The sequence below is a fragment of the Anopheles gambiae genome, chromosome 3, assembly GCF_943734735.2.
Source record: "Anopheles gambiae chromosome 3, idAnoGambNW_F1_1, whole genome shotgun sequence".
Classification (NCBI taxonomy): Eukaryota; Metazoa; Arthropoda; class Insecta; order Diptera; family Culicidae; genus Anopheles; species Anopheles gambiae.
This window is the reverse complement of record NC_064602.1, coordinates 48,837,384-48,860,846: the sequence shown is the minus strand read 5'-3', so window position 1 is coordinate 48,860,846 and position 23,463 is coordinate 48,837,384. Positions and strand designations below refer to the sequence as shown.

Sequence of the window (23,463 nt, the reverse complement as noted above, 5' to 3'; positions counted from 1 at the left end):
TTATATACTACATAAACCATAGTCATAATCATAAAATCCATGAATAATATCAAATGTAGGATAAAACTAAAATACACTCGACTAAAGCGTGAAATTATGAACCATTTCCCGTCACTCGAATCTTTTGCTGCTCCCGATCTATGTAGCCCCGAGGAGGTTGATTCAGTTTTGTAAAACGGATCTAGCTTCCATTTCCTGAAATTTAAACCAATTTCAGCTACCCGTGTGATATACTGGTATGTTCAGTTGTTATGTTTCACATCATCTTTCTGTTTTGTTTTTTTGGATGCTTTCCGTTGTTTTTATCGTTCCCACAATTCATTGTAGGAAAATTATTTATCGTTATTATTTATCGTTCCCACAATTCGTTGGGCGAATTTTCGAGAAACGCTTGAGTTAATTTGATCATTATTATTAATTTTTATTGGTGCAATGCCAACAAAAAACGTGTGAATGATTCACAAAACTATTAGTAATGGTGCAAAACATTTTGAGACGGACATGATATTTTTTACATGGAATATCCAGTATTGATATTCGTCTACTTTCTTTTACTTTGATTCTCTAAAATTGCTCCTCTTTTATTTCTTCAAAACCTTTGAGTGCATTTTTCTCTCGTTTATCTTTATAAAGGATCTGGTATGAGAGCCACACAATGTGCATTCGCTAATTAAAATGATAAGCGTTATAACGTGTTGATATTACGAAATGATTGACAGGATTACGAAAGGATTGCACATCAAACAAATCAATTATCTCTTCGGCGATCAATCTAAAAGGTTGATTTCACTGTAATTGAAATAGTTGAAATTCGATTTTCCTCGAACTTCAATTTGTAATTTGTGTGTTTGATAATAGTGGTTGCATCACTGATTTTTGTTGATTGAAACTGTTTCCAGTGTTGATGACACTTTATACAGATATAGCGAATTGAGATGAACAGAAGCTTGTGATAGCGAAACCTATTTCTGGCATTAAATTGTAATAAATATTCGATTTATTGTACATGCTATCCAGACATATCGGGACATATCTTAACGAATACTTACCTAGAGTGCCTATTTCCCAGAGCACGATTCCAAACGCCCAAACGTCACTCTTGTTGGAGTATAGATTATCACGCATCGCCTCGATAGACAGCCAGCGTAATGGAACCTGGTGTGAAAAAGGGGAACGATATTATCACCCGGATTCAACACAATCACCGTGTAGGTGCGTCAAACGTTGACAGATGCGAAAGTGAGAATCGGTTAACAATTGCCGATCGGTGGTTGGCACTTTGGATTGAATTCGCCGATGAATCAGATCAAAGTACCACAAAACAACAATACCTTTTTGTTTCTGGTGTTGACATAAATCCCGGTGCGGGATAAACCGAAATCCGATATCTTTAGCGTTTTCCGCTCGTCGATCAGTATGTTTCGTGCCGCAAGATCACTGGAAAGTACACAGGATGGAGAGCAAATAGGGCGGGGTGAGAAAAGAAGGGATGATAATGGGTTAACAGGTACGAGATATACTCATATAGAAAAATGAATTTGGGATGAATTTTGTATTGTATTATCATTTTTTTTGTGAGTTTCGCTTTTTTGTTCCTGATATTTTATTCCCACTTACCGGTGAGTGATATGAAGTCCCTCCAAATGCTCCATACCGAAGGCAATTTGTTTCGCAAAGTTATGCAACTCTTTATGGTCAAGTACATACTCGAGCGAGCAGCTACCGATGGTGGAATTGTTATCCTCATCGCCCATGGTCCCGCTCAGCGCGGTGTAGGTGGCTATAAAGTTCGTGAAACAAAAATTCGGTTGACATTAACTCACTCGATCTCGGAATAATGTTTAGTAACCGAGTTAGCGTTTACATTGTATGTTCGTTTTTTCCTGTCTGAAACATGCCATTTGGAGTGGTGTGAACATTCTAGTGAAAGACATTTCTGGCGTTATAAGGTAAGCTGTTGAGAGTTGAGATCTTGCTAAATGGAAGAAGCCTTCTAATAAAAAGCCAGTCGATTGGAACGACAGGAAAACAAAGAACAAAAAGTGGGACTCTTTTTTTTACCCAGAAAAAGATTAACTATTTTTATACAGGCAATTCAATGTAAATTTACTCTTCCTAAAGTGTGGTCGTTCGAGTATTTTAATCTAGTTGCATTTTACCTGGATTACAATCGCTCGATTTTCAAGTCGAAGTGAAGCAATGTGCTTTTTTTGTTTGAATTTTACTGCAACCATTTATGTACGCCGTGTGAAGTTTGTTACTAGCTGTGGCACAACAGTTCAATGTGGATTTTTATTATTTTTTATTTAATATCCTAACATTTATTTTTATTTTCAAGGCTGATATCACTGTATATTAAATACCCAAAATTAGTTTTTCTGCAAACTTCAATTTGTAAGTTATTTTTTTTTCTTACTTTACACAACTATCTGACTGCTAGAACAACGCAAAGTATCGTAAATCAAATAATGATATTTACCAAAATAATGTTATTTAAATTTTTAGTAATTATGTGCCATAAAATAAACCTCTGTAATAAAATGCCTGTCATGCATAGAGCCGCCCGCATCCGTTGGGTTCAGTTTTCCTTCCTTTGGGTAAACCAATTAGTCAGAGATAACCAAACCCATTAAAGGATAAGGCAGATGTAATGTGAGGCGTGGGAAATGTGGTAAGAATGTTAATCAAATGACAACGTTTCAGATAGCAATGTTGTGTGGCGTTCCAAAATATACGCATACTTACTCTCCGTCACCGAAGGGCGTGTAGTTGTATCGGTTTGCGTAATGTAGGATGCGTCTGAGTTGGAGCTGCTGTTGTAAAGAAAACATGTTGATACATTGGTTTATTGTAGTAAACTTCTCCTTCCCTTTGTCGCTCTTATTAACTTACGATGTGTGCAATAGATCTAAGTATTTCACCATCGGGCCAAATATATTGTTCCCCGGTGCAGTGTTTAGTCCCGAGTTGGCATTCTCCAACTGTGCTCCTATGTCCAGCTGATGAACTTTTGCTAAGTGTTTCGCTCGTATTTTCCGTAGATATTCCAGCTGTGAAGGGTAGCGGGAAGAGGTGAAGTTAAGACTGCATGTTACAAAGCGATTAGCGAGCTAATAACACGGGCGTGTACTGTACCAGATCGCCGCAGCCAACGTATTCCATTATCATTGTAAGCGGCTCTTTGATGGTACAGCAACCGAGCAGCGCAACGATATTCGGATGTTTTCCGACCTTTTTCATCATGGTGATTTCATCAAGAAATTCGTCAAACTCATCGCTGGATGAGCATTCTACAACGGGAATTGGGATATTGGAAAAATATCAAATGACAGTGATCCGAATGAACTGTATTAACTTGTCAAATCCGTACTGTTCTTAGTATCAATGCACTATTAACAGCAGTTTGATTAAACTTACTTTTCAGCTGTTTAATTGCAACTATTTTTGGTCCACTAAAACCAGGTAATTTAATAGCGCTAGCCATGAACACGCGTCCGAACGCCCCTTTTCCTATCTCGCGCCCAATCCGGAGGCAGGAATGGGGAACTTCCAAATAGTCAGCATCACCTCGTGCTCGGGCATTCTGGCAAATAATGAGTGCAGTATATAATGCGGCTTTAGTACATGTGTTATTAAACATTGGTTGGTAGAAATCGGATTACAACAAATAAAACAAAGCGCTTTAAATAAAGTTCAACTGTTAACAATTATTATATAACGACAGAGGCAGCGGAAGTATAACAACGTATTATCAGGCAATTGTATAGAAAATTGCCTCCTGAATAGTGATCCAACGAGAGGTGTAACTGGAACGATTTCGGGTTTCCAAATACTCATGCAGTGGTATATGGGCCAAGCATTGTACGATTTTGCAATTACTGTTCTAAAAGACTATATAAAACTAAACAGATCTGGATTAGGAATAGGAAAAGCAAGAATATAGAACGATGATATTATGACAATAATGACAAAAAATTAGAAAAGGAAGCTATTTTAGACCTGTTAGGTAAGCCACTGCATAACTCGGAAATAAGAAGTAGAAAATACTTCATCGCCATTGTTTTATTTATCCACATACACCCTCATCACGCGACAAAAGAAGCAAAACGGAGAACAAAACAACTACACGAGAAATAATCACTGAATGGATTAATACTTCTGTCTTTTAACATTTATGTTCCAGATACACCGGCCATGAAAAATTACGTCATCTTCTAAACAATCAAAAGTAATAGTAAAATCACTAAACATTGAACTAAGAAAATACGGTAAATGATGATGCAAATGCAACCTAAACAATAATGATGCAAATCCTGAGGAGGTTTTCTTTACAAGATAATAGAAATTTATCTTGTACAAAAAAAATAATTTTTCGATAATACAAAGTTTCTAGGATGACTTATAATATTAATAAACGGCATCGAATTGTACACTTGCACATAATAAATCACACACCAATATTAATATATATATCGACAATATATGTTATCAAATGCCAAATGAGCCCTCCTTTCTTCTATCCTTTTTTAGGCCCCTAACCGCGTTCTTCGTAACCGTCCTCCCCTACTGATCCCATCCCGCCGAACAGCAGTGGGCCGTAATGACCCCCTCTTTCGTGCAATTCGTCAATTCAACTGTGTCTCCTCTATATTTGTTTTCAACCTTCCCTTATCCTCTTTCCGATCCCGCGTAAGAACCCTCCATAATTCCGTGCTGCCTTAATTTTTGCTAGATTAGGAAGATAGGTAATAAGTATTATTTAAGTTTTTGTGTAACCATAAGGGAGACTAATAAAATGTGAATATGAATATAAGTGTTAAAACTATATTCAACATCAAATTCATAGATTCACCCAAAAAAAATCTTGATTAGGGTATTACAATTTTAAATATTGTATGATTTTTAATCAAGATTTAAAATTAGAATATCAATGGTCTCATACAGCTTCCGTTCCGTATAACAGACTCTGCCTAAATATAATAAGTAATATATCATAAAAGCATGAACAGAAGAAATAAAACAGCAATCTATCAATCATAAACAATATACAGTGAACCTCTCTTATTTGACACCTCTCCAATTTGAAAAACCTCTCTTATTTGAACATTTTGCACAGTCCCTTGATTTCCAGTACATTTTTGTTCCTCTAATTTGGAAAACCTCTGAAATCTGTGTCCCTCTTATTTGTGTATGGTGTTGCCATGGTTATTGAATGATGTATGCTCAAATTGGCAATCCTGTTCGCAGTTTCCTATAGCAACAGTTAAGGCTGCATACTAAATGTTCTGTCTCTTTCTTGTTTGGATGGACCTTTCATTCACTTTCAACCTCTGTAATTTGAAAACCCCTCTTATTCGACAGTCCCATCGCCTCTCAAATAAGAGAGGGTTCACTGTATGGTCAACCAATCTCGTAAAAATATTAACAATATACCATATGTCTTTACACCAGGGGTGTCCAAAGTACGGCCCGCGGGCTGCATGCGTCTCTCGAGAGCCTATAATGCGGCCCGCGATTAGTTTGACAACTTTCATCAGTTTTTTATTTTTTCTATCTAAAGCAAGACAACAATCAAGGTACTACATAAAAGATAAATGCAGAATTTCAAAATATGCATTAAGTATTTTCTAGTCAAAACCAGATTTAAACGTTTTCATTACCAAAAGTAACGCGTGAATGACCCTCAACAACTAAATTTTTGCAGCAATGCGACTCGCGAACTGAAAAGTTTGGAGACCCCTGCTTTAGACTATGGAGATTAGTCGGTACAATAAATGGCAATCGCGAATATATGTATCCTTCATCAAAGAAAACCAATCTGCGCTACTAAACCCTTATAAAATGTAAAGTAAAGTTACAAACAAACGAGAATTAAAGAATTAAATCTGGAAAGCCTGTACAAACCGACATTTCTGCGTAGGAGGTATAGGTACGCCAAGTACAAGTAAAAGTAAAATACTAATAATGCTACAATACGAACCATGAGTACCCAGCAGTTTAAAGTAAAGAAAAAACAAATGCCTGGTATGAGCTGGACACGGACAAAACAATTCAAGCGAGCTGGCTCTTTCGGTTACTGGTAATTCGTCCGCTCGCGCTAACCATACCTTGAATTTGACAGGATATATAGGTGATATCCTTCATGAGATATTGCTTAAATAATGCTGTTTGTTCTCGAAAAATAGAGTTTAGAGTTAATGTTCAGACAGAATCAATAAACAAAAAATCACATTTTTTATATCTTTGATAGGCATAAGTAGTTATACAATCACTAATGACAATAGCAATAATGAGGCAGGAAGAAATAACAAGATGTCAATCTGTGAACGAATGCTACAGCAATCATTATAATAGTGAGACTTTAAGCAATACGGCAAAGCCGTTCTACTGAATAAAAAAAATAGTGTGAGGCAATTGAAGTTACTACATTTTTTTCTATAGCAAAACTTCTGATAATCTTCAACGAAGTAACTGGTTTCCTGCAGCGAAATCAACAATAAACTTTTAACTAGGTGATATTTATTGTAACCATTATGAATCCATTTTGTGTATGTCGAAATATACCTTGCTTTTTACAAACCAGTTGTTTATCAGCGGTTCTAAAACCTAGCTCGCGAGCGCACTGCCTATCAAAAATATATAGCGAGAAGAACAGGGTAGCTTGCGGGCATTGGCCTATTGGTCCAAAATCCAAATCCAGAGAAGATCAAACTAGCTGAAGATCGCGAACGCGCTGCCTGTCCAAAATACGTAGAGAGAAGAACAAGGTTGCGAACTTCTCGCTACGTATTTTGGCAAGCCAGGCTGTTTTCCTGTAGCTTTGTGCAGAAAATAAAATATAATGTCTTACAACCTCAGAAGTGGGATATCGAACGAGAAAACAATGGAGCCATCTATTTCGAAGGATAAAATGATGGGTGTTCTTAAAGAAGTTGGCGAAACCGTGCCTGAATCAGCTTCCATCACCCAAGTCAGGCGGCTATTTGATGCAACACACACCGAAAGCAAAATGGCGACTATCCAGACCACGCCATCTTCTCTGGAATTTGAAACATGTGCGGAAGCAGCGTCAGGCAATACAGAAGATTCGGCGAGTTCCTTTGAGACATTGACTGCAAAATTAAAACAATTGAAGCTGGAAAAAGAAGTTTCGCTTCTTAAACAAGAAATGGCCAACATGAAGCAAATACAACAACCACTGCCGTTGGACACAATCAAATGCATCGAAGGGCTAGTTGATAGTTTTAGTGGCGAAAAGAATGAGAATGCCGAATGTTGGATTAAGCAACTTGAACAAACTTTTCAATTGTTCAATGTTAATAAACTAGAAAAAATTATTATCACGCTCCGACTTTTGAATGGTACCGCTGCAATGCTGACAAAATATATAGTGTTTACAAGCTACGACGAGTTAAAACAACAAATTCTGGAAAATTTCTCAACTAAACCTTCACCGGAGAGTGTATATCATCAGCTTCGCCGTAGACAGCTTCTTCCTCAAGAAAGCACCATAAGATATGTGCTAGAAATGGAAAATATTGCTAAAAACGCCACAATATCAGAACAAGAACTAGTTTCAATAATAATCGATGGAATTGGAGATCCTGTGAATGCTGCTGCGATTCGTTTTTCTGCAAACTCTTTGACCGAACTTAAGACAGCCCTGCAAAAATACGAATCGATACGTTTACAACCGGTGTCAGTTTCATTCAAACCAAGGATAATGACCAGACCTGACAATGTTGGAGGTATAAAATGCTACAATTGTTCGAACTACGGGCATCATCAACGGGACTGCCAGCAACCACGACGGCGAAATGGGTCTTGCTTCCTATGTGGAAATATGGGACACGTTGCTCGAGATTGCACTCATCGTACTCAATCGACGTCGGCTGCCCTCTACCATAGTGAAGCAAATCAAAACAATGTTATCCACGAACCGAACTATAATGAAAGCGCAGTTCAGATAGAAGCTATTCAGGAGGTAAGTGTTGCTTTCAAAGTCTCTAATGAGTTCAAGATTTTGCCCTCACGTGTTCTTTCTTTGTTTGATACGGATAGCCCTAGGAGTTTTGTCAGCGAAGAGCTTGTCCCGACTCTTGCCCAAAATTCGTGTTTTTCTGGATTCCGCGGATTACGAAATCAACCTTTGACATCGCTAGGGTATGCAGAAGGAAGAATTCGTTTTCGTGACACTTATGTTAACCATTCATTTATCATCATTCCAAAGAAACAAATGGCATGGTCTATTATCATTGGACGGGATTTGTTAAAAAAATGTAATATTCATTTGCATTACATACGTTACCGTTATTCCAAACAAAGTTTAATGAATTACAAAACCATAAATAAAAACGAACTTCAACCACACATGAGAGCGCGTCTTGAACATTTAGAGATTTTGCGGGGTTTTTGTAAGAATGGGGAGGATATTCATTCGCAGTCCATTGGTTCGGTTGATGATAATAATAATGCTGTCTCTGAAAATATAACCACGACATTTAGCGAGTTATGTGCGATCGACATTAGTTCCGAGGAGGCAAAAATAGATGTAGGCTCCAATTTAAACCACGAACAGTCACAGGAAATAATTTCTGGGGTATTTGCGAGTGTCAACAGAGTCAATTACGGAGCCCGTTCATTCAATGACAATTAGTGTCACAAATAGTACTCCCATCTATTGTAAACCAAGGCGATTATCTTATGCTGAACGAAATCAAATTCGAGACATAGTTCAAGATCTTTTACAAAAACAGATAATCCGCCCTAGCAGTTCCCCATATGCCTCTGCGTTAGTATTAGTTCGCAAAAAGAACGGTGAGACTCGTATGTGTGTCGATTACCGACCTCTAAACAAAATCACGATACGGGATAACTACCCTTTACCATTAATCGACACGTGTCTTGAACATCTCAGCAATAAGAAGGTTTTTACTCTCTTGGATTTAAAGAGCGGATTCCATCAAGTTAGAATGCATGAGGACTCCATTAAATATACGTCTTTTGTTACACCAGATGGACAATATGAGTATGTGAGAATGCCGTTTGGATTGAAAAATGCTCCTTCACAATTCCAACGGTTTATTAATTCAGTTTTGCGAGAGTATATAGATGAAAGGAAACTTGTAGTTTATTTGGACGACATAATTATTGCGTCAAAAAATATAGACGAACACGTAGCAACACTTAATAGCGTTTTGCGAACGATAAAGAAAAACGGGCTTGAACTGAGTGAGGGTTTTTACCAGTGTCAAAAGTGACACACAAACTAAGGTTATTAAAGTGTGACGTGTGTAGCGAGGTTTATATAACTAGCGAGCTAAATTCAATGTTTACAGCTCGGCCGTTCCTGACAGTAAATTGTCCTCAATTTGTTTCTATAGTGTTGCTGGGGGTTTCAGTTAAAGGGTCACAATTCACCGCAATCCACGACCTCAACTTGTCTGACTCTAAAACGCTATCATATGGTATCTGACTTTGTTTAAAACCATCGACATCACGGATTACGTAGCGATCATGTGGCAATCGTTTATGTATGATATATGGTCCTTTAAATTTAGCTACAAGTTTTTTATTTGTATTGGGAGTATTATCTATGTTACGGATGGCTACTAAGTCTCCTTCTTCAAACTCTAGAGCAGGGCGATGTTTCTTACAAAACTGGTTCATGTTTACTTGTTGTGACTTGATTATGTTTTCTGAGGCCTCAGAACGTATTTTTTCAAAATTTCTAGGGTATTCAATACTTCCATCAAGATATTCTGTCAACTCATCAATGACGGTGCCGCGCTGTTCAACACCAAACAAAATAATGGATGGAACATTTTTTGTTGACGAGTGCACAGTGTTATTCAATGAATATTCTACCATTTGTAATTTTGAGCTCCAATCAGCATGATCTAAAGGATCAGAAATTTTGCTTATAATTGGTCTTATTACTCTATTTACTCTTTCCACTTGACCATTTGCTTGAGGAGAAGAAACAGCAGTAAGAATGTGCTAGTAAGAAGAAACAGCAGTAAGAATAATTATTGCGTCAAAAAATATAGACGAACACGTAGCAACACTTAATAGCGTTTTGCGAACGATAAAGAAAAACGGGCTTGAACTGCGTTTGGATAAATGCAAATTTGGTCATAGTGATCTGGAATATTTAGAGTACCATGTGAATTCTAAGGGAATACATCCAAGTGACTATCATTTAAAAGCAATCCAGAACTATCCATTGCCCGCAACAGCTAAAGAAGTGCAACGCTGTTTGGGTCTTTTTTCATATTTTAGACGCTTTGAACCATCCTTTTCTAATATTGCTAAACCTTTGAGTAACTTGTTGAAGGAGAACACAAAATTCGTTTTCGATGAAACTTGTTTAGACGCTTTTAATAAATTAAAAACAAAATTGTTAAATGCTCCGGTCCTAGCGATATATGATCCCAACAGAGAGACTGAATTGCATTGTGATGCGAGTTCAATAGGATTTGGGTCGATTCTCCTACAGAAGCAAGATGATGGAAAATTCCACCCGGTGGCTTATTTCTCCAAAACTGCTTCTGCAAGTGAAGCAAACCTGCATAGTTACGAACTGGAGACTCTTTCGGTAATTTATGCCCTTAAGCGTTTCCATTCCTACGTGCACGGTATCCATATCAAAATAGTCACGGATTGCAATTCACTAGTAGAGACCCTAAAGAATCGCAATTGTTCGGCAAAAATTGCCAGATGGTCTCTATTTTTGGAGGACTACGATTACTCAATGCAATATCGCCCCGGCAATGTAATGAGTCATGCTGATGCTCTCAGCCGTAGCAATGTAGCTGCAGCAGTCGACGACATTGACATCAACTTCCAGTTACAAATTGCCCAGTCACAGGATCCCGAAATACAAACACTAAAAACTAGGCTTGAAAATAATACAGTACAAGGATATTTATTAATGAATGGGACTGTGTACCGTCAACCTTCCCAAGGAAAATTGCAACTGCTTGTTCCTAAAGGCATGATAACCAACTTAATTCGTAACATTCACGAAAAAATTGGCCATCTTGGTGTTTATAAATGTTGTGCCCAACTGAGTAAGTTCTATTGGTTTGCTGGAATGAAAAACTATGTGCAGGATTACCTAAAAAATTGCCTCAAATGCATAATTTACTCCGCACCACCACGGAAAGAACAGCGTAATTTACACAATATATACAAAGCTCCAATTCCTTTTGATACAGTTCATATAGATCATCTAGGACCACTACCTTCCCTGCAATCAAAGAAAAAGTTTCTACTTGTAGTCATCGATTCATTTACAAAATTCACAAAACTATACTCAGCCACGTCCACAAGTAGTAAAGAAGTATGTAATGAATTAAAACAATATTTTGCCTATTACAGTCGGCCAAAACGACTAGTGAGTGATCGTGCTACGTGTTTTACGTCGAATGAATTTAAAAAATATCTCGAAAATAATAATATTTCTCACATTCTTACTGCTGTTTCTTCTCCTCAAGCAAATGGTCAAGTGGAAAGAGTAAATAGAGTAATAAGACCAATTATAAGCAAAATTTCTGATCCTTTAGATCATGCTGATTGGAGCTCAAAATTACAAATGGTAGAATATTCATTGAATAACACTGTGCACTCGTCAACAAAAAATGTTCCATCCATTCTTTTGTTTGGTGTTGAACAGCGCGGCACCGTCATTGATGAGTTGACAGAATATCTTGATGGAAGTATTGAATACCCTAGAAATTTTGAAAAAATACGTTCTGAGGCCTCAGAAAACATAATCAAGTCACAACAAGTAAACATGAACCAGTTTTGTAAGAAACATCGCCCTGCTCTAGAGTTTGAAGAAGGAGACTTAGTAGCCATCCGTAACATAGATAATACTCCCAATACAAATAAAAAACTTGTAGCTAAATTTAAAGGACCATATATCATACATAAACGATTGCCACATGATCGCTACGTAATCCGTGATGTCGATGGTTTTAAACAAAGTCAGATACCATATGATAGCGTTTTAGAGTCAGACAAGTTGAGGTCGTGGATTGCGGTGAATTGTGACCCTTTAACTGAAACCCCCAGCAACACTATAGAAACAAATTGAGGACAATTTACTGTCAGGAACGGCCGAGCTGTAAACATTGAATTTAGCTCGCTAGTTATATAAACCTCGCTACACACGTCACACTTTAATAACCTTAGTTTGTGTGTCACTTTTGACACTGGTAAAAACGTCAGACGGGCAGATAGACGATGTTTAGAAGTCGGCAAGATAGGACTTGTACGGTATGCTGTAGCTTTGTGCAGAAAATAAAATATAATGTCTTACACTATCAATGTCATAAAAAAATCTGATTGAAACAAAATCCATATCAGCGTCACGTACTCAATTGTGACAATCAGAGGTGATAATTAAAACGATTGGTGTGACTAATACATGCTCATGACATGTTTGCGACCATCGCTTGGTCAGTCACTATATCACGACTTTTTTTTGCTGTGATAAATTTTGCAAAATGTCACTGACATAATCATGAAAAATTCTGGCTGAAACAAAATCATCTCAGCGTCACGAGCTCTACTGCGAAGATCAGAGGCGAGCCTCAAACAGTTGGTGCGACCATCTCATGCTTGGTGACATTGTGTGCAACCAACTCGTGTTCAATCACTTGGTCGCGACATTTGCAGTCGGTGATCATCGCGATGGTCACGGGAGATATGCATTGCGTGCGAGTGGTTCCAAGAAACAAAATGAGCATGTTTTCTCGCTCTGTTTAACCCGACAGATAATCAAAACAGATAGAGGGAGAAAGCATGCTCATTTTGTTAATAGAGCCTACGCACCAAGTATATTCCAAGAATGTCGCGATTATCGCCGACAACAATGTCGTGACCAAGTGAGTGATCAAAAGTTGGGTGCTAATCTAAATGTCACCAAACATGTGATTGATTCTCCAACTGTTTGAGTATAGTCACTGATCATCTTGGTTGTGTACGTGATCTGATTTGAGCTTCGTTTCAGTCATGAGTGTTGATGATTGAAACAGTGGCATTTGGCAGCACTGTTCACAGCCAGAAAAAAATCATGATAATGCTTGCGCCGGCATTAAGCTAAGCTTGTCAGTCAGAGTATCGCGTTGGACTCAAGAATTCACATGTCGTGTTCAGCATGTCATGGCGCACTTTTATTGACTATCAGCAATGAGCATCAAGCTACCACGGATATGTTCATTGTTTTCGTTGGTGAAAATCTCGTGATACTCATGACATTTTGCAGCACTGATTGAAACAAAAGACAATTGTCTGCGCTAATGCACTTCCTGGAATTTTCATCTTTCAGCCACAAACCAGATAGATTTCGAATCACGAGCGTACCCAAAACGAAATTAGTCCATCTTCAGAACTCGACGCGGTCGGTCACAAATAAACCAAAATTGACACAGCAGAAAAACCCTAAGTCTTAGTTTATAAGTTTAAATTCAAATAATTGCTTGGTCCTTCTAACCGAATTCGAACATTTAGTTAGTCGAACCGAATTCCAACAGCAGTTTTGCTTAGTTCGATTCGAAACCTAATGATAACGAGAGTGAAAAGTGTTGATGAACAATTAGAACAATGTCAGTGGAACGTTCGCCGGTAAAAGTTGCCGATCTAGTGGGCGACCAAGCAAAAAGTTACACACCTGGTGAACAAATGCCGTCGACGTCTAAAGCCCGGGTCTATTAAAATGTTGCGGGAACATTTGTTGCCAAATCGTATGGACTAACTGTCAAACTCATGTTGCGGGAACATTTTTGTTACAAGAGAAACAAATCGATTTGTTTCATTATTTTTTTTGTTGCATGCACATTTTTGGACATGTTTGCATACCAAAACGGATAAAAAATAATTTCAACTTAATTTTAAAATGGTTATGTGAGTAAATATGAGCACAGTTTTTGGAATAAAAAATAACATCCAGAAATGTTGCCATGGAACAAATGTTGCCGAAACATGTTCATAGACCCAGGCCTAAGATGGATCTCTCTAAACCGTTCAAAGGTTTCGGAACGAGAAAAAGTGACATGTTAGAACATGAAAAGGCTTCCAGAGTGCGCGATCATCTCGATTGAAAGATGAACCGACTGGATGCCGTTCTAAGTGATGCGGATCTGGAAATTTTTCAGCTTACCGAATGTGCGGACCAATTACAGCGTTGCCTGGGATTTACTATGCACCAGATATGAGAACAAATATCTAATAGTGAAATCTCATGTGGACTCTATTTTTGCCATCTCTCCGATCAAAAAAGAATGTCCGGAATCTATCATGCGTCTCGTGGATGAATTTGAGCGAAATTTGAAAATGGGGCCCTTTCCGTTTTAAGTTCGTAGGCTGAAATTTCAGCCTGTCAGCTGTTTGCATTATATCGTAGTTTTCGAACAACTATCGAGCGGGCCGGTCTGGTAGTACAGTCGTCAACTCGAACGACTTAACAACATGCTCGTCATAGGTTCAAGTCCCGAATAGACCGTGCCCTTATACGTAGGACTGACTATCCTGCTACGGTAACAATAAGTCACTGAAAGCCAAGCCCCACTTTTCTAGTGGGTACAGGCAGGCCTTGACCGGCAGCGGTTGTTGTGCCAAAAAAAAGAAAAGAAAAGAGATCTAAGTGGTGGGTATAATATACAGGTATACAGGTGGGCTGTATGAATTTAGAAGGTTGATTTTTATCGCATCTGTTTCTGAATGAAGATTTTAAGAGTGTTTTGTGTATTCGTCAAGCCTCCAGAAAGCCTGTTTGAGCAAAGGTTTCAACCGTTCCGTCAAAAAGTGACATTCAAGTTTGATTATAAAAAACAAGGTATGATTCACGCTAGTTTTTGTGTGTGGTATTGACATGATTACAGCCGCCAACTGTCAAACTCCATTTAAAAAAGCTGGCAAGTATTGTGACAGGACCCCATATCGGATTTGTGTGTGTGTATTTTTATCATCATATATCAATTGCTTTAAACACGTGGAGAACAGTAATGTCTCATTGTATGTTAATTTACTTACCAAAATGTCCATATCTATGTACAGTCTGTTTTCTTCCATTGCCACTTGTGGATGATGATCACCACTGTAATTAAAATTATCAAAATACGAAAAACATGAACAACCAAGTTCGAAGCTCCATAATCGTAATAATATAGCGGTCTCGAAACGGTTTTCAATGGTTCAAAATAACATATAGCATTGTTTACACGTTGATTTAAGCTTATTGGTTAAACTTCCCTCACTATTGAAGTTTACATTTTTAGTTCGATCGTCGAGTTCTAGACCTCTCATATAAAATGTTATACATGAAGCAGTCAAGTTACCTGGAACGCACATAAACTCCTCTCCAATTATTTGCTTTCCAACGAAATTTCGTACGACGTTTGTAGTAGATGAATAAAATGCTTGCCAATACTGTAACAGTAATAACCGCGACTAGCACACATATTACCGGTACCTTTTGAAGAAAGAAGAACCGGAAAACACGTACAAGAGTTACATAACTTTTTGCTGAATAACTGGGCAGTATCACAAACAACACACCACTCAAAACTCACCAATATAGATGTAGAGGTAAGGTTCGGAGGAACTGTAAAACAAAACGATTAGTTTAATGAAATTAAATAATGTGGGACGCATGCTTACTTTTATAGGTAGGTATTATCCGTTCGCAGTAATTATTGCCGTCAATGAAAGAAGCAGTTAGCACAAAACTGGTGCTGCTAGTTGGTACGATCTCATCAACGAAGAATGTGTGGGTATTGGTGGCCATGGGATCTACGGAAACGGAGCAGAGTATTGCTCCGGTAAGCTCTGAACGTATCCTTAGCATGCAATAGAGACAGTGAAATCAAAACATACATCATTAGATCAGAGCGTTGGTGTTTGATTTGACCTTGTAAACCCTTACGCCAGTTGAAGTTGAACGATATCAGTTGACGATGGTTGTCGCCAGGTGACGGGTTTTAAAGTACGCCATGTTACGATTATTTCAGATCCTTCGTGTCGACAGCCAAGCAGAAAATCAGGAAACCTATTCAAACGCTCACAGTTACATACGGTGTCGTTGGTACAGGTTCCTGGAAACAAGCCACAAGCAATGAGATATTTGTTTTAATTAGCACTCCACTGATAATTGGTCCCATAAGCCATATTAACTGTAGCTGAAGTGTTGCATATTTTCTACAAAATACCTAATAACTGTAAATCGTGTTCTAAAACATTACTTTTAAGAAACACGACCGTGAACGTTTTAAGTTACGAAAATGTGAAGAGACCAGGCATACACAAGCAATAATTTTACAGTAACTTTGTTGGATAATGATGAAAAAACAAACAAACAAAGGAGATGAATCTTGTTATAAATAAAAAAGCTTTTCATTAGAAGTTGTTATAACATTTTCTGCTGTTCTGTTATCTGGCTTTACTAAATTGGTGAATAGAGCCGCTCTTTTCTCCTCATATATTTCGTAAAAGATTTTTTAAACTTTGTTTATCAATCTTTCTCATCAACGAGAAACTTTACGAGTATTTTTTTTTTAAATTAATTAGGCTTTTATGATAACCAAAGCTTGACATTCACTGGAATATGTCACACGTTTAACCAAACACCAGGCGTCTCCATTAATGAACACAACAAGAAAAACAAACAGAAATGTTGCAAGATTTTAAATTTTGAAAACTAAAAAAAGCGATTTGACGGTTCCATGGCACAGTTATCATTTCGCATATATTAGCAGCATGCCATTCGTCAGTTCAAACCCTGGATGGATTGTGCCCCTTATACGTAGGACTGTATATCATCCTTTTATTAGTGGGTTTAAACGGATTCAACGCCCGCGGGGACCCGTCGCTAAAGGGGCCCAAATATAACTTACATTTTAGTGTCAGAGATGGTGGGGGGGGGGGGGGGGAGCACATTATTATAACCGGTTAGGGCAAGCTTAATCTATATTTGTTGCACAATGTCTATGTTTAATAGCATAGTGGTTTTAATTTGCTTAAAGCTGAAGCTAAAACAAAGTAAACACCCCAAACACTTTGTGGACGGTTTTTGCCATTTAAAGTGGTTCCCATTAACAAGATTTATAAGGATGTAGTAGGCAAATATATCAGCATCAGCTTCGTCTAATCATGTGGGTCGTAAGTAATGAAAACCATAAGCTTACCTTTAGATCCGCCAGTTGCGTTGGGCAGCTAGAACAAAAATGGAAAACAAAAACAGAATCATACAAACAAGAATGTTTTTTTAGGAGATATCACACGATACGATGTTAAACATACCCGCTTTTCGGCATCCGGAAGGGACACTATGTTTCGGACACATCGCATCACCGGAAAAGAGAGTGTTGTTTAATAAACAAATGTATGGGTTACATACGCAAGGAAACTTAATGCGAAGCATTTGTCCTTAGTTCATTACCAAGTATTGGCTGTGCAGTGCGTTCGCAGTCTCTGGTATCTATTACTTTTAGCTGAACAACGAAAATATACTTGCTGCCGATGAAATCGTTAATGTTGAAGCTGTGTGTATTCGATTCCACTGGAAGCATTATTTCTCTCATACTGGAGTGCTGACCACCCCAGGCAAGATCGTTGTTTGTTCCACGTCGGACGCTGCAATTTGTAGAAATTTCTGTATTTTTGATGCGATCCGAACCGTTAACCGGAAAATACCGTACCCAAGATATATGGCTTTTAGATTAACATTTTCCGGCATCTCAGTTTTATTGAAAGTACCGAGGGTCCAGCTAACGATGAGCTGATTAGTGGTAATTTTAATAATGGCTGATGTGTTGAGCAGTGCGGGTAAATGCTCAGCGTAGTGGCAGGAACATAACCCCTCCACACAGTCTGGCACCTCGATCACATCCGTCACTCTGGTGGGTAAGTTTAATGTTTCTACCTGTATCGAATATGTACAGTGCTGTTGGATTGGACACGTGTGTTTAAATACGCCATTCAGATCCGATGGTATTGTAACTTCCGTAGTTTCCTGGCAGAAAACAATATGTATGTTAAGCATGTCCGTTTAATATTTCCTATGGTAAAGATTTTGCTGAGCATAAGTGTATGTATTCTATTAAAGTAATATTTAACTTAAATCATTTGATAATGATTAGGGGCAGGTAGGTAAAGACGGACACTACGGGTAAGATGGACACTTCTCATAAATGCATGAAAAAGGTAATTTTCCAATAATTCATCAATGCAGCATACAAATAGAAAGTGAACCAACACGTTTGAGAACATATTTGGCATAATAAATATGCCAAATTGATTAAATTCACGAAAAAAGTGAAATAATTGGTTGCAAACAATAAATGTAAAATGTCGTTATAATATTAAGACTTTTTTAAATATTTGTAGTTCACTGTTTTTTTGTATCATTGACAGTGTCAATGTTAAATAGCATTCGTGCTGCGCGATCTTCTACGTGTTTAATTATTTAAACTAAAGACCTGAGCGATCATTTAAATTAAAGAAATGTTTAATGTCTACCGAGCGCGGTCTTGATGTCACAACGGCTTCTAAAAAATGTATCCCAAACACGAATGACATTGCTTGTTATGCGAGATTTTTCTCGTTAAAAGGAGTATTTGTTGAGCATTTAGGTTTACTCGCTATGCGTAAAACTTATTATAAGAGGTACTTCGCTACTTCGTTATGGGGGGTTCCATTGTATATGATTTGAGTATTGAAAACTTTATATAGATATTGGACCTAGATATAACCAGAAACAATTTTTCAAAGTCTTCTGTGTGAAATGTTATTTTACCGTATTTTTTTACATCGTACTTTAACAGAAACTGATATCTTTTGGTTTAATAGTATAGCTGACATTAATTCAAGTTTAACCAAATATGCGTTAATGCCAGTTACAATAAGGCATAAATTCGATTCAAGGCAAAACTTCTTCTTCTTGATGTTCATTTTAAAGCATCTGTGGTTTTAGAAAAACTATTGTAATTACTGTTTTATTTCTTATGTTTTCTGTTATTATTATTTCAAAGCAAAGATCGTTCTGAAATTGTTAATTGTAAATCGAATTCCACAGTTTTCAGTCTATATATATATATATATATATATATATATATATATATATATATATATATATATATATATATATATATATATATAAATATATATGTATGGGTTTAGCCAAAACATTAATGATTCTGACTGCATTTCACAATATTTATCATTTCAAAGTGGCTTTTCAAAAAGGGAATCTATTTTGCATTTTACAATGAATATGCCAAATCAGTGCAATTTGCAATAAGAATTGTTTAATTAAGTAAACTGCGTGTCTCCGAAGGAATAGAACATTACCATTTGATGCAAAAACAAAGTCAGGATCAGTTTGATTTGATGGTACATAAAGAATGATTAAAAGCTAAAAGTAAGCATACATAGCATTATAAATGCATACCGCACTAACAACGATCGGAGCACATTTGATGTGTTTATGATTTTCAAAGGGGCTGTCCTTGAGCATACATTTTTCGGAATCAATATGCGTTATGGTCACGACGTAATCGGTCGTTTCTGGCAGCGTTGAGTTCCACCAGACGTGCAGCTTGACGTGCTGATCGCTGCGAAACGGCGTCACCATCAGTCCTGGCAATGGAAGAATGAGAAATGGGGAACGAGTGTTGCTGGCGTAACAAATGAAAATAGAAACAGAAATAATTTACCGTAAAGCTCCTCTGTGGCGCACACCTGGAACGAGGGTGAGAATATTATTATAAGACGACTAAACTTATTATCACTCTTACATTACCTTTCCTACGTTAAGTGCTGTGAAAACCATTAGTAAAAGATTGAAGCTTTTGCTGAAAACCTCCATTAAAATGTCATTTTATGGTGGTGCGACTGAGAGGTCGTGAACAGCAAAGGTAGTAATGTTTTGCGTATCCTATCATACGTACAATCGCTGCTGTTGTAGCTTGCTCATTTCATGCACAACTTATCCAACACGGCACACGACAGGGCACACGCTATGACATGACAAACGATAAACGATAAATATCAAAAGTTGTGATTAGTGTCTGTGTATGACATATCGGTTTGTACCATACCGTTTATGAATTATAAATAAAAACATATTTGCTAGGAAATGTGTTTGGCCGGTCTTGTGGTACAGTCATCAATTCGTACGACTTAACAACATACCCGCCATGGGTTCAAGCCTCGAATGGACCAAGCCCCCTTACGTAACACTGACTATCCTGCTATGGGTAATCTATAAATTACTCAAATCCAAGCCCACTAGTGTTACAGGCAGGCCTTGACCGACAATGGTTGTTGTGCCAAAGAAGCAGAAGTGTTTACTAGGAACTGTGTGATACTTTCTGGAACGCACCTAAGATTCCTATCCGACTGCAACTATTGTTAGACAGATTCCGACTCCGGCAAAATGGGTATCACTAGATCCGTTCGGAGAATGACTCGGAGTCGACACCAGATTTTTGCAAAGGATGCAAAGGATGGCAAAAAGCGTAGTAATTCTGTTCAACGTTTTCCAGTCTTATTGGTTGTAAGGTCAGTAACGTAAATGATACTCAAACCAGGGAGACGGTCCATTCTTGTCTCGAATCCTCGACGAGCATGTTGTTAAGTCATGCGAGTTGACGACTTTACCACGGGATTGGCTCAGTTCAATCTGTATAATAATAATAATAATGAATATTTATAATAATAATGAAATAATTATAATAAAAAATGATTAACAAGCCTGCTTCGAAAAAGAATTAAACAATTAGCCACTATCAGAATCTCGATCGAATTCAGGAAAGATCGTAGCTACTGTCAAAATAACATAAAATGATGGTTCCCCTGGATGTTTTTTTTAACATTTTGCCATTATTGTACGTATAACTGAGCAGGATACTCATGAAATAAATGAAAGCAACCGTTGTATTTAGGCAACTGCAAATATCGTTCCTCTTCGAACGAGTTTGGGAAAGAGGCTGAATTTATCACTTCAGTGCGTAGTTAATTTGTTCGTTTTGTTGGGAAATTACCCGAATGTTCAAAAGTATATTTCCACCTCAACAGAAGTGGTTATGCAGAAAGTATGCTTAAGTTCAGAATTTATTTTCAATCACAACAAATAGCTCAAATTTTTTGCAGCTTTTTAAATATAAATAAGATATACAGTCTCCTTCAATGTTTTGTTTCAGGCACCATGGCAATAGAAAATAAAAATACACACAATCTTAAATTTTATGAAGTCACTATAAATAAAATCGTACGATTTATTCTGCCGATAAGTTTACCGCGATGCCTGGTTGTGAAGAGCTTCGTTTAGCAGCCTAACGATCCTCGCAGACCGATCGTTTTCAGGCGCTCAAGGCTCGACAACTGCAGTAAGAGTGGCTTACTCCAGAGAGAAAGCTTGTGGCTTCATTCTTTCATGTTTTCAAAGTTGAAATGATTTACTTATTTGTTATGTCGGCAACAATCGACAAATCAAAAACACGATCATCAAATCAAAAATTTATCAACACGTACAGTGGCCGGCTGAATAAAGTGGCCACTACTTACAATTTTACACTTTTTACATTTTTTCCGTGAAAAATGAAGTTATTGTACTGCTTTATTTTTTGAAACGTTGTTCGTGATATGCTTAAGAATGCGCAGTACCATAGCATGACAAAAATGAGAAGTTTGCTTCAAGAAAAAATATTTTTTCCAAAATTGATCAAAATCACTGTGCCAAAATAAAGTGTCCACTTTATTCATTCTACAGAAAATATTTTTCTGAACAAATATAACAGCAAACTTATAATTTATATGCGTTCCTCTCGCATTCTTTACATGTTTAAGGATCTTTGCCATAATTTATTATGTGTTTATCTGCACATATTTGGCATTGGTTCTTTCTAAGAGTATTTCAGAGCTTTAACATATTTTGTTTTTCTTAATCACGTCATTTTCACTACATTTGCATTAAAATTTGCACACTAAATCTCTATTGAATTAAAATTAAGACTAACTGGGAGCCATTAAAAAAAATTTATTCGATTTGATTGAAAAAATAAGCATATCACGAACAATGTTTCAAAAAATAAAGCAGTACAATAACTTTTATTTTCACGGAAAAAATGTAAAAAATGTAAAATTGTGAGTAGTGGCCACTTTATTTTGCCGGCCACTGTAAATCATTTAAACTTTGATTTAAGCAGGTAGTTTATATTATTTTGTTAAATAATTTTCGGTGGTTTATGGTGGTATATTTATACAAACATCATGGTTCGATCTTACGATTACAGAATTGATGGTTTTCAGCGTGTTCAGTTACAACTTTGTCGAGCGTTTGATATTTACCGGGTGTTTCTCGTAGTGCGAAATTAGAAGAAATTTATTTCACGTAATCCACTTATAAACTTATAAACGAAAGCCCAGCACACAATGCATCAAGCTATAACATCCTGTACCAATGTTAGATGTATGCGTGACAAACGTGGCCATTACTTCATATGACAGTTCACAGTATATTGTTTGCATCGTATTTTCTAGCAAACACTACAACGTGCACACATAAAGCACACAGCGAATGAAACATTCCCGGGATAATTTGATTACTTTGTCACTGCGAGCAACACAGTGACCTTTCCATTTCCTTTAAAAAATCAACATAGGACGAAATGGTACCTAGTTTCCTCTGCAAATATTTCATTCAGATAAATTAATTCGCCAAACGCTTACGAGTGTAGATTGGAAGCAGGTGCATTGAAGTATATAAACACTCCCAGAAAATAGAGGCTTCATATTCGCAGTGCACATAAATTGCACTATACTCAACATATGCCTAGATGTTACGCAGAATTTTAATTCCCCATTGTAATGAGAAGAGCGCCTTGCAAATACTGGATTCATTATGCAGTCGTTTGTTGCGACTATACTCTATGACTTGACGCAGATTTCTAGGTATACTGCTCTATAAATTGTTGTAGTCCTTACAGCATGGGTGGTCCATTTTTGTTCTTCTTTTTCTTATTTGGCGCAACTGTTGTCGGCCAAGGCCTGCCTGTAGCACTAATGGGGCTTGGCTCTTAGTAGCTTATTGATTATTAACATAGCAGGATAGTCAGTTCTACGTACGGATGGGAGGAGGCTGGCATAGTCCATACGGGACTTCAACCCATGATGGATAAGTGAGCAAGTCGACGACTGTACCACTGCATCGGTCCAATTAATTTATCTGATTCAAATACGAACTTTTGGTATAACGCTTTGTAAAAAATATAATTGATTCCTGGCTTTTTACTGACCCCGAACATTCAATAGAAATCTAAAAAATAAACTGTTAATGAATAAGACAATAGAATGGCAAACTTAAATTTACCAAACGTTAATATCATCTTTTAAATCTGTTTTTCGAGCTTGGTGACTGGGCGAAAAGTATAATAAAACCTATTTCAAGTATTCGAGCCA

The 23,463-nt window shown here is 37.3% G+C and overlaps 1 protein-coding gene across 2 annotated transcripts in view; it reads right to left on the bottom strand.

The window, feature by feature from the left end:
* The window catches only part of LOC1279581 (uncharacterized), a 38,264-nt gene that overhangs the window by 6,191 nt on the left and 8,610 nt on the right, over positions 1-23,463 (bottom strand). Inside the window, exons 2-20 of one of the 2 annotated variants that reach the window (XM_061656045.1) lie at positions 19,805-20,021; positions 19,719-19,743; positions 19,454-19,641; positions 17,703-18,016; positions 17,444-17,637; positions 17,305-17,330; positions 17,190-17,217; positions 15,932-16,100; positions 15,667-15,845; positions 15,579-15,610; positions 15,345-15,478; positions 15,040-15,103; positions 3,418-3,583; positions 3,136-3,290; positions 2,893-3,050; positions 2,746-2,810; positions 1,618-1,780; positions 1,332-1,437; positions 1,050-1,155 (exon numbers count right to left, since the gene is read on the bottom strand). In XM_061656045.1, the coding sequence (XP_061512029.1) occupies positions 1,050-1,155; positions 1,332-1,437; positions 1,618-1,780; positions 2,746-2,810; positions 2,893-3,050; positions 3,136-3,290; positions 3,418-3,583; positions 15,040-15,103; positions 15,345-15,478; positions 15,579-15,610; positions 15,667-15,845; positions 15,932-16,100; positions 17,190-17,217; positions 17,305-17,330; positions 17,444-17,637; positions 17,703-18,016; positions 19,454-19,641; positions 19,719-19,743; positions 19,805-19,870 (2,338 nt within the window). In that variant the 5' untranslated portion in view covers positions 19,871-20,021. Of the gene's footprint in view, positions 1-1,049; positions 1,156-1,331; positions 1,438-1,617; positions 1,781-2,745; positions 2,814-2,892; positions 3,051-3,135; positions 3,291-3,417; positions 3,584-15,039; positions 15,104-15,344; positions 15,479-15,578; positions 15,611-15,666; positions 15,846-15,931; positions 16,101-17,189; positions 17,218-17,304; positions 17,331-17,443; positions 17,638-17,702; positions 18,017-19,453; positions 19,642-19,718; positions 19,744-19,804; positions 20,022-23,463 lie in introns of both variants that reach the window. The other variant, XM_061656044.1, reaches the window with a different exon arrangement.